The following is a 12,598-nucleotide window of genomic DNA, read 5'->3' as shown; positions in this document are numbered from 1 at the left end:
AGGGGGAAAAAAAGTACTTTTCAAAATGTAATAGAACTTAGTAATAAGTCACAGATTTGCTGAAAAGAAACCAGGTCCATCTCTGATATTAATCCTGCAGTGCAGTCGGCTGAAGTTGAATCAGCACGGAGGAGACAGCAAGAGCTGACAGGAGACCAAAACTACAAAGGCAGGGCAGAAGAATGCAAAATCAAGTTCGTGCAAAGAAAGCAGCTAGCACAATGAGAAACAGAGATACTGGGTACACGAACAAGCAGGCAGGTGATGTTACAATGATTGACAAGAGGAATAACGGAGCCGATTGGGGGGAGCTTGCAGATATGACTGGGTCTGGGGCACAAAAAAGATGATTAACAAGTGTTAGAAAGGAGAAAGACAGACAACAGAGATAAGAACAGTGTAAATGTACCCTTATACTGCATTAGTGCCGTGATTATTTTTTTTAAGTATGTCTTCCTACAGGACTTCTCAATGTTAACCTATTAGTATTCTGCAACAGTAGGGCCTGACAACAACTTGAATTTATCTAGTGACTTTAGCACAAAAACTGTTCCAAAGTATTTTGTAGTTGGGCATTGAAAATGGACAGCGAGCCAGGAGGAGAAAGGAGATGTGGCGGAAGAGTTGGCTGCCGGATCAGAAGGGCACATAATCTGCATGAGACTGGCAGGCACCCGTGCCATTAAATACACATAAGAACATAAGTAATAGGAGCAGGAATAGGCCATTTGGCCCTTCTTGCCTGCTCTGCCATTCAATATCATGACTGATCTTCTACCTCAATGCCACCTTCCCTCACTATTCCCATATTCCTTAATTCCCTTTGTTCCCCAAAATGTATCGACCTCTGTCTTGAATATACTCAAAGACCTAGCCCCCACAGCCCTCTGGGGTAGAAAATTCCAAAGATTCACAACTCTTTGAGTGAAGAAATTTCTCATCTCAGTCCTAAATGGTCTACCCGTTATTCCGAGACTGTGACCCCATGTTCTAGATTCCCCAGCCAGGGGAAACATTTTCTCAGCATTTACTCTGTGAAGCCCCTTAAGAATTTTATATGTTTCAATTAGATCGCCTCTCATTCTTCTAAACTCGAAGGAATGTAGGCTGAGTTTACTCAATCTCTCCTCATGGGGCACTCCCCCTTAGGCAAGTATATCTTTCCTTGGGTAGGGAAATCAGAACTATACACATTACTCCAGATGTGGCCTCACCAATTCCCTGTATAATTGTAGTAAGACTTCTTTACTCTTATATTCAAATCTTTTTGTAACACAAGCTAACATACCATTTGCTTTCCTAATTGCTTGCAGTATCTGCATGTTAACTTTCTGTGATTCATGTACAAGGACACCCAGGTCCCTCTGAGTGCAAACATTTCCCAGTCTCTCAGCATCCAAAAAATATTCTGCTTTTTGTTTTTCCTACCAAAATGGCTAACTTCACACTTCCCCACATTGTATTCCATTTGCCATGTTCTTGCCCACTCAGTCAACCTGTATATAACCCCTTAAAGCCTCTTTGCATCCTCCTCACAGCTTACATTCCCACCTAGTTTTGTATCATCAGCAAACTTGGATATATTACATTTGGTCCCCTCATCCAAATCATTGATATAGATTGTGAATAGCTGGGGCCCAAGCACCGATCCTTGCGGCACTCCATTAGTTACAGCCTACCAACCCGTAAAAGTCCCTTTTATTCCTATTCTCTGTTTTCTGTCCATTAACTAATCCTCAATCCATGCTAATATATTACCCCCATGAGTCCTAATTTTGAGTAAAACTTCTCTAGCACCCACCTGCCCCATGCAGCCAGAACATCCAGTGCCTATCCACCTTTGGAGAGGGGCTTACCCAGGGTACCTACCCCGAAATTCCATGGAGTATCACCTTGGCAACCTGTGTAACCCAGTCTTTGGGGGCTCCAGATCATTTCCTTGGAAAAGGATTTACTGTCAAACTAGCAGTCCACAGCACGAGGCAATTGAGGGAAGCAGTGGAGAGATGGAGTTGGGCATGATCAGCATTACTAAAGGCAGCTAACATCGTACTTATAGATGATCTCACCAAGAGGTATCATTGTAGATGAAGAGGAGGAAGGGGTCAAGAATAGATCCTTTGGAGAGTGACAGTGTGGGGAAGGAAAAATAAATCACTGGAGAAGATGACATGATCAATTGTGTCAAATGTCGCAGATAGGTCCAGGAAGACAAGGACAGATAAACTACCACAATCACAACTAGAAAGGAGCGACAACCAGACTGTTGGGATTTGAACTGTGAGTTTCAGGACAGCTGAGCACGGAGATGGGAGGCGACAACATATTCAAGGATCTTGTGGAAAAGGTGTTTGGGATGGGATGATAATTTGAAAGGACAGATGGGTTGGTGGAGTGATAACAGCAGACTTGAAGGGGAAAGGGATAGTGCCTGACAGCATCAGCTAGCATAGTGGCCAGGATAGGGCAGTGAGAGAGCATAAGAACCATTAATGGTGCAATGCAACTATTAGAAAGCAATTCTGGCATTAATTAGAGGCATGAATTAATCTTCGCTGCTTACACAACAGATACAGTACAAAGGCCTTGCTTGATTTCATCATAAAATTTGATGCAAAAGTTGTATTTTATGTTTGTTCTTCTTGTATGCAAACTTAGGAAACAATTTAATTGCTGATAAGACTAATCATTTCTCAGTCTTCTGGTATATCAACAGAAGAAATGCATCAAGCTTTACTTTTAAGATTTATTTGTCAAAAGGGCTCCAGTCAGTGACTTTTATATAAAAGGTCAAATTTTATTGTTAAGCAGGATAAATACTCTACTCCACCCAAAAAGAGGAAATTAAAAATCAAGATTAAACATGTCAATATCAGCACACCTCAGTCCTGGGATGATGCATGTGAGGAGATGCTGAGGACACAGCTGATGATGCATAACAACTCGTTTTAAGCTTTGAGAAGAATGTTAACTACACATTGTATTTTATCTGTTCCTTCCAAGATTGGTTTGCTGATTAACAACTTGCATTTATAGAGCGCCTTTAATGTAGAAAAACGTCCCAAAACGCTTCACTGCAGCGTTATCAGTCAAAATTTAACACCCAAGTCCAGAGTTTTCTGATTATTAACATTCTACTGGATTTTGTGACCTAGAGAGCACATAGTTGTGCACTTTTGATTTCACCTGATGTTTCTGATCCAAATTCAGGGAAAAATAAAACCCACAATCAGAAGATCTACATATAAACAAGTAAGGAGATTCATAACCATCCAATTCAAATGGTAGGATAGACATACATAATTCTCACCAAATTCTTTAGTAGATCTTGAGAGAAAGCTCACTAGTGTGTATGTATGCAAGTATTGAGGGGGTGCTAGGCCCTGCTTATGCTTCATTATATTTGTCAAAGGTACTGCAGTGGATCTCCGTTACATTTTGTAACATTTCCCTCAGCTCTCTGACAGATTAATAGGACCACTCGACTGACATTGGGGACTTGGCTTCAATCACAGAGAAGGCTGTGGCAGAAAAAAACCCAAAAGACTTGATGGAGGAAAATCATGGGATCCACATGTGGTCAAGGATGAAATTAGACAATACATACCTCTGTGGTTTCAGGCGATTGTTTTCTTGCCCCAATTTTCTCTACCTATGAATGTGCTGAACCTTTCTGGGATTTCATAGCCTCACCAAAACGACTAGTCTTTATATGCGAGCCTAGGTGAGCGTTGGGGGTTTATTCGACAGATCTAGGCATCAGAGTCAAATGCAACCCTGTTCGCACGCAATGTTCATACAAGGGTACTTTCCAGCAGCTGTTAGACAGCAGTCAGGAGCTGAAAACTTCGGCTAATTTTTTTGCCCCCTCCATAGTCCATGGGTGCTGAAGCCAATGAAAATTCCCCCAACTACTGCCCCAACTGACATCAGTTAACTCAGCACACATGTGGGATCAAAGCTTCCTCACCTATATTCTACTTGCAAAAGTAATCAGGTATTACTGTTCTTTTAATCATTCATTATTTTTTTTAAATCACTACAATTAAAAATTGCTGTGATGAAAGAGTAAGTAAAGAGTTAAAAAAGCATTCATTGTAGCAAAGGGACAGCACTCACTGCTGCATTATCACCACCAAAACCCAACGGAATGATTTACTGTATCTGCTACGTGTGAAAGTAAGGTCATTATTCATACATGGATAATTAAGTCAAATTATAGATTTACAAAAAAATTACTGCTACCAAAATGGGTGTTGTGATATTTTACTCTCTATTAAATAGATGTTGGAGGCTGAAGCTTTGTCCTTTATGGTATTGCGATTACCCTTCTAAGGGCTCAAGTTTCGGCCTGAGTTGCTCCTATTTTTTTGGAGCAACTAGTTTAGAATGGAGCATCCTAGAAATTGCAATTCTCGGCATTTAGTTTGCTCCAGTTCTAGTGAGCTAGAATAGTTTCATTTTAGAATAGATTTTTTTTTTTCCAAAAGGGGCCTGTCCAGCCACTTACACCTGTTTTGCAAGTTTAGGCAGCGAAAACTTACTCCAAACTAACTTAGAATGGAGTAAGTGTAGATTTTTGTACGCTCAGAAGAACCTTGCCGACACTTATAAATTAGGCGTAAGGAACGAGAGATTGGGGGGGGGGGGAGGGAAGTTTACAATATTAAACACTTCACTTTTACAAATAAAGAGCCATCAATAATAAATGATAAATAAATCAATAAATCAACCAATAAATCAAACAAAAAAAATGTAAAAAGAAAAAAGAAAAAAATAATAAAAAATCAATCAATAAATAAAAAATTAAGTTATACTCACCTACTGCAGCATCAGGAGCCCTCCAACAACGTGCTGGGACGGGCCCCCCCAGGAGATGCCAGTCGGGCAGGCCCAGCCGCCACCCAGGACTTCGGGCGAGGCCCGCACCCAGCGAGATGCCGGGCAGGCAGGCCCCGCCGCCACTGACGACACTTCGGGCGAGGCCCGCACCCAGCGAGATGCCGGGCAGGCCCCGCCACCGCCCGCACCGAGAAGCCGCGCCGCCGCCGAGGACTTCAGGGTGGGCCCCGCCCCCAACGAGGTAAGAGGTGTCAGGTCACTTGACCCGGGATTGGGGCAACGTCCCTTCGGCCAGGGATAAGGTCGTCGTTCGGAGACAGGACGCGCTGGGAGGGCCAGGAGCTACTGTGCACGCGTGCAGCTGCCGGCACTGTTTTTGGCACAGGACTGTAGCTCCGCCCCCCAGCAGCTCCTGCTGCGTCGCACCGAGCTGGAAACGGGTCTACAGATATCGGAGAATCGCGAGGTACGCATTCGGCGCAATTTTTGTTCTACCAATTAGGCGGGCCTCTCCGATGTGTGTCGTTCTAGCAGGGGTCCGAAACTTGATCCCTAAGAGTTTTATGACAGATTTTGGAAACACAAAGAAATAATTTAGCTGTAGTGCCAGAATTTTTTTTTAAAACAGATGATTACTTTTGCTTTAAATAATCCTTTAATTTTGTTATAGCTTGTTACTTAAGAACATGAGCCGCACCAAAGTACATTCACTTTGTGCTCCTGTAGTGAGGAACAAAATAGATTCTGTCATGATTCATATTTTCCTCAACTGCATAATAAACTAAATTTGAAGTTGTGATATTAAATTTGAATAATACCGGGAGAAACAGAATTAAAAACAATTTTGATGTAAAATGATATGATATTTTGGCAGACATAAGGAATAGTAAACAGTTCACTTCGTTGGTTTTATCTCAGTTTTCTATTCCGTTCTCATCCAGAATTGAAATCAGTAATTCAGACAGAGCTTCATACTTGTACCTGTACTAACTACTTGTACTGATGAATTGCATGAAGATAACATTTGAAACAGGTAAACCAAGTGGTCCCCTGATGGCTCAGTGAGTAAATACACTTCCCATGTGATACTGATCCATACAGACCAAAATATGTTTGGTGCATACATCAGAGTTACTTTTTTCCCTACAATTTTCTCCTCACCTCTCCCCTAACGGCTCTTCTACTTCTTATTCTCGCACATTGTCTACATATGCACAATTTCTGAGGGAGTTGCTGGATAACAGTCAAGAACAAGAAATTTGGTGATTTCTTTTCCCCCTCTCTGGGTCAGAGGTGCTGGAGTAAACTGTGGTGCCCAAGGCCAAATATATCCCCTACTGAGATCAGCGAACCCAGCACAAACTGCTATTCAAACTTGAGGATTCATTTTTATGTTAATATGAAATTCTCGAGGTTCAAGACATTGTCTGTAGTCAATTAGCAAAACTCAGCTAAAGTGGAACAAGTGTAAGAAAAAAAATCGAATATATACACTCCCACATATATATAAAAAAATCAGTAGACCACATCCATTCCACTACTTTGGCGATGACTGAAAATAGTTGTCTTCAATACTCATTTGTCTATGCTTTCCTTATTTTGTCATTCATAGAATTATACAGAACAGTAGGAGGCCATTCGACCCATCGAGCCTGTGCCAACTCTTTGAAAGAGCTATCCAATTAGTTGCACTCCCCTGCTCTTTCCCCACAGACCTGTAATTTTTTTTCTTTTCAAGTATTTATTCAATTCCTTTATGAAAGTTATTATTGAATCTACTTCCACCACCCTTTCAGGCAGTGCATTCCAGATCCTAACAACTCGCTGCATAAAAAAATTCTCATCTTCCCTCTTATTCTTTTGCCAATTACCTTAAATCTGTGACCTCTGGTTACTGACCCTCCTGCCAGTGGAAACAGCTTTTCCCTACATACTCAAAACCCCTCAACATTTTAAACACTTCTATTAAATCTCCCCTTAACCTTGTCTGCTCTACAGAGAACATTCCCAGCTTCTCCAGTCTCTGCACATAACTGAAGTGCCTCATCCCTGGTACCATTCTAGTAAGTCTTCTCTGCACCCTCTCCAAGGCCTTCACATCCTTCCTAAAGTGTGGTGTCCAGAATTGAACAAAATACTCCAGCTGCAGCCTAAAGATACATTAAAAAAAATGGACAGACAGACATAGACACAGAGATAGGCACAAAGATAGAAAGAAAGGTCCTAACAAACAGTAATGAAATAATGACTAGATAATCTATTTTTTTTAGTGATGTTGCTTGAGGGATAAATATTGGCCAAACACTGGAGAGAACTCCCCCGCTCTTCAAAAGGAAAGTGAAAGGAGGACTGCATAATACCAGAGGAATATGTGGAGAAACCACTAATTGATGCAAAAAGGAAACTGTATTAAAGGTTTAATGAGTCATAATGCTGTCATCAGCCTCAGATGGTCATCAATCCAGAAAATTGGTTAGTGATAACAAAGACACTTACCATAATTTATCAAAATTCTTTGGAGAACAGGAACTGCGTCAATGAGCGAGAGGATGATAAATGTTACATACCTATTCAGGACAGGGTTAGGTCAGGTAATTATAGACTAGTTAACCTCACATCAATGGTGGAAAAATTGCTACGAGATAATATTAGTAAACGCTGAGAGAGATATGGGCTAATCAGGGAGTCAACACACATTTGTAAAAAGCAGGTCATGGTCGACTAATTTAATCAAATTATTCTGGGAAATCATACTATTTATAGACAAAGGGATTCCAGTGACTTGGCACATTTAGATTTTTAAACAGGTGTTTGATCAGTGCCAAATAGTAGACTTGTCCCAAAAATTAAAACTCACAGTATTACAGAAGTTGATGATTAAGAAGTTTGCTTATGATACAAAAATCATTCAAACATTACTTACCTGCCATTGAAGCCTGGTTACGTTTTCTGGTACAGTAAAATATACATTGAGCGAGGTAGAATATTTGATTACATAGTACATAGAATTTACAGCACAGAAACAAGCCATTCAGTCCAACTGGTCTATGCCTGTGTTTATGCTCCACACGAGACTCCTCCCACCCTTCTTACAGTATGTGCATCTGTGCTTTGCCTTTAACTCTAAGGGGTTAAAATATCCTTGTTTAGTGATGCCGCGGCGTCGAGGTGTTAGGGCCACCGGGGGGGCAGGGGGCGGGGTGGTGCTAATATGGCGCAAAACAGTTTTCGCCTGGGGGGAGGGGCGCTACCGGCTCCCACTAAATTGCGCGTGAGTTAGCGGAGGCACTACTATGGTAGCACTGCGCCCTGCCGGTAGCACCCCGGGCCACCGTACAACCGGCGATGACATCATCATCGTGCACGGCGACTCCTTAGTGCCGCGAGCCAACCCTTTTCTACCCCGCGGCGGATATTGGCCAGTGCCTCGCGAGTGGCGTCAGCGCCAGCGGAAATTAAAGGGGAGGTCGAGAGCACCCTGCGCCGCTATTCCTGCCAGTTTGGCCAACTCACCCGTTGGCCCGACTTCTTCCACTGTTGCATGGTCCGGGCCGCCATCGTGCAGCCTTGGCACCACGCCGCCCTGGTGGCCCAGTGGAGGCCATCAGAGGCTCGGCAGAGTGCGCAGCGTCTCTCCCCTTTAACTGAAGGGGAGGGGCGTTGAAACATTTGACCAATGCACCTCGGAACCCGCCCCAACAGGAAGTGGAGCGTGCGAGATCGCGGCCCACTTCCTGTGAGGGGCGATAACCGCAATTTCACGGCCAGGGTGGGACTTCTCCACCGGGTGCAGGAAGTCCTGCCCCCCCGAGTCGGTTACCGCCCCCAATCGGGGCACAGGGGAATTTCACCCCTTAAATTTCAATCATAACCAAAAATCTTCCAGGTTTCTTTTTAAATTAGCTAATTAATGTAACATTAATTACTGTTGGTGAGAGTATCTGCTACTCCGAGTGAGGGCACTCGTTATGCTAAAGAAGTTCTCTAATTCGAGGCTAAAGAGTGCAGTGATCTAGTCTGTCAGTTTCACCACTACAGCAGGTAATCGTTTGTAAGCAGCAATCGCAGGAATTCTAGAGGCCACGGAGGCGAGACTGAAGGCAGCGGGGCCACCTGAATGGATTTAATGATAGTTAATCGCGCTTTAACTAAGGTCGAAGAGCTGCTTCAACTGCCCTAAATAGTCGGCGTGTTTAATACGGTTCAAGCAGCACCTTTACAATTGCCAATCCTGGTAATGGCAAATGGTCAGTATTTGCCCAATATAGGTGAGGGCGGTGTAAGTGGTGGGGACTGTAGCAATGTTTTCATTGTCATGTGAATTGGTAACAAAGAGATTAGAAAAAAACTTATTTCCACACAAATGGCGATTAGAATATGGAATGTACCATCAAAAATAACTGTTGAAGTCAAGTTGATTGTAGCATTCAAAACAAATCTAAATAAAAACCCAAAGGAAAAATATAAAAGGGTATGGGGAAAGAGCAGGAAAATGGTATTAAAGCACAAATGAATTTGCATTTATATAGTGCCTTTCACGACCTCAGGACGTTCCAAAGCGCTTTACCACCAATGAAGAACTTTTGAGGTGTTGTCACTGTTGTAATGTAGGAAACGAGCTGCAATTTGTGCACGGCAAGTTTCCACAAACAACAAAGTAATAATACCAGATAATGTGTTTTGGTGATGTTGGTTGAGGGATAAATATTAACCAAGATATTGGCAGGGGGAAACTCCCGTGCTCTTCTTCGAAATAGAGCCATGGGATCTTTTAGGTGCACCTGAGGGGTCAGACGGGGCTTTGGTTTAACGTCTCATCTGAAAGACAGCACCTCCCAACAGTGCAGAGCTTCCTCAGTACTGCACCAGAGATGTACAATAGCTCAAATGTGGACCTAGCACTAGCAGATTCCTGCTCTGCTGAAATTTTCATGATTCTGTTATTATTTTGCCACCCAAAGTTGAGTTTCCCATTTCTCTTCCTTAATAAGGAAAGTGGGAGACGTACAAATCAATGGCTAGCGATATTATTAGTGTAATCACAAAGGAAGCTATATATGCTTCAATACAGCAATCAAATCTCCCAATTAATCAGTACAAAAACATACCTACTTTGCAAATTTCCAGTTTTCAGGAAGCAATGTCAGTGAAGATGAAGTTGTACAGCTATCTAGTTCATCTACTGCATACAGAAACATGGTGTAGAATCGAGGTTCAGATATATATATTTTTTAAAAGGTTGAAAAGCACAGCAGTAGTTCCATTGATCATGACACTATCAGATGCTACCACTAGGTGGGCGGGAGAGATGCTTTTAAATGTTGATATTAAAGTTCTCTTGAAAGGAAAAGGATCCGTTTGCTCCAATTGTAGATAAAATAAATTATAGCTGACTGGCTATCCTTTTGATAGCAACTGAAAATAAATCTATCAGTTGCTAAAGATGCAGTTAGTTATACAGCATGCATATGGCACCATTACCCTTTTGGGATGGCTTTCCTCTCGGCACAGCAATGGATGAGGTAATGTGCAACATCTGAGTGGCCAGGAACAATGCTAAGAAGTAAATGTGCAAAGCCAATTACTGACTAGCATAATGCTTTCCTTTACGGTAACTGCTGTGGCAATTTGGGAAAGTTTCTATCTCCAGTGCAGTTTGACAGGGATTTCATTTAGATTCTTAATATAACTAATATACAGCCTAGGCCCTAAGTTCTGGAATTCCCTTCTCAAGCCTCTACGCCTCTCCCTCTCTCCTCCTTTAAAGGTGCTCCTTAATACCTACCTCTTTGACTAAGTTTTTGGGCACCTGTCCCACTATCTTATGTGGCTCAGTGCCAAATTGTGTTTGATAAGGCACCTGTGAAGTACCTTGGGATGTTCTAGTATATTAAGGGCACTAAATATAAGTTGTTGTTGCCTGCAAGTAGCAATTACAGGAAGTGTTTGATAATCATTTAAAGCAGCAAGTATTAAGCTCATTCAAGCACTGCTTTTGCAAGTTTTTCTCAACTCCCACCATGTTTCTCACCACCCTTGTCCCCCTTCCCCTTCCCCTTCCTTAAGGGAGTGCTTCATGCTGGGGTAATGGCCCACAAACAATAAAGTGCTTCTGCTAGCTTGCTCACATAACCTGGCCAGCAAATGCCTCAATGACATTCAACCACGGAGAGTATGACTGCCAAGGCTGACTCTGCCCCCCACTTAACATCCACACGTGCATACTTTGCAGCAGGGGTCAATTGCGATGAGAAGCAAGACTCCTTTCTTCTATGATTAACACAGAGGCATGGAGGAAATTTTAGCAGCTACTGCTGCCTCACTCAAGATCAGCTAAATTTAGCACAGAATTGAGCCTGAACCTGAACCTAGGAACTTTTTGATCTATATGGCTCAGGAGCACACAGGCAGTACACATGCAATCACCGAGCCATTAGGATAGCCCAACCTCTGACACCTTTATTTTCCACAACACAAATTATTTCTCTACACGTAGAAAAGCAATACCTTGAAGGAGTTCATGCTCTGCAGTGATGGAGGGAGAGAGGCAGTCGAGGAAGCTAGTATGAGTAACAACTCCAGACAGGTGTTCGCTGGAAGGGTCATGCAGTGCACACCAATATTCTTCTCCCACTTCTCTTGTACTCTGAAAATAGAAAAGCTCCTTTAAAAAGCCAGAATATAGAAACTTTCAAGGAACTACTAATTAAAACTATAATAAAAGGACTGAACAAAAGGCAATCTTGAAAAACCTTTCCTGTCATAGGGCAACAGAGGGACAAAAGGTAGGAGAAAAAGAATCCCGGTGCGAATCCTGAACAATGATTTGTCCATGGGCATCGGAAGGATAGTGTGCAGTAATTTCACCCATTTGGATGACACCAAATTAATTTGTACATGCATGCTGAAAAACTTCAATTAAAAAAAATCCCACTGGTGCCCCTGTACACGATTATTGAAACTAATTTGAGTCTACAGTTAATTTCAGTTTCACATTTTCTTGTTATATGAAACCCTTGAATCACTGTGTAATGAAGCACAGCTGCAACCCAACGCCTCTGCACTTGTTCCCTCCTGAGCCCCAAACAAACACACACATGCATGCTCCATCTTAGGGGAGTGAGGTTAATGCTTAGGGAAGCGGACTGGAACAGAAGTAGGAAAGCCAGACTGCCAGTTTTCAACTCTTGTACAACTAATGAAGCATCAAATTCCAGACATTGCTACAAGTTCATAAACAAAACAGTACAGGTTGGACCTCTCTGGTCCGGCACCCTCGGGACCTGACTGGTGCCGAACCGGCAAATTTTCCACAGGAGGTCAGTATATGACTGTACCGATGCACCCTACATAAGCATACACCTAGCCTAGGCTTAACGGTACTTGTAGAGTGCTGTTCACCACTCTCCTGGGCTATCTTGAACCAATCTTGCAGCTTGGCTTGCCTCATGTATTTCGCTTTTTAGGTATTTCGCCACCCACACAAAGGAGCAGTTCTGCAAACTAATGCCGAACCACAGATGTTTCTGGACCAGAGAGCCCGGACCAGAAAGATTCAACCTGTGCTCAAAATAACAAACGCTACTGCTCATAATACTGGAGACACTATTGAAAAGAACCTGCACACAATATAGTGCCTTTATTGTAGAAAAAAAAATCCCGCAGTTCCTTAGAAGGAATGTTTTTTTTAAATAAAAGGAACTGCAGTATAAAAGGTGACCAAAACATTCATCCCGTTCTCCAATTGACTATGTTG

General features: G+C 42.5%; 1 protein-coding gene across 6 annotated transcripts in view; it reads right to left on the bottom strand.

The window, feature by feature from the left end:
- ube3d (ubiquitin protein ligase E3D) overlaps positions 1 to 12,598 on the bottom strand; it is a 225,409-nt gene that overhangs the window by 66,827 nt on the left and 145,984 nt on the right. For all 6 annotated transcript variants that reach the window (XM_070884528.1, XM_070884524.1, XM_070884526.1 and 3 more), the window contains one exon: positions 11,350 to 11,488. In XM_070884528.1, coding sequence (XP_070740629.1) covers positions 11,350 to 11,488 — 139 coding nt within the window. The remainder of the gene's footprint in view (positions 1 to 11,349; positions 11,489 to 12,598) is intronic.

The sequence above is a fragment of the Pristiophorus japonicus genome, chromosome 7, assembly GCF_044704955.1.
Source record: "Pristiophorus japonicus isolate sPriJap1 chromosome 7, sPriJap1.hap1, whole genome shotgun sequence".
Lineage (NCBI taxonomy): Eukaryota > Metazoa > Chordata > Chondrichthyes > Pristiophoridae > Pristiophorus > Pristiophorus japonicus.
This window is presented reverse-complemented; position numbering and strand designations above follow the sequence as displayed.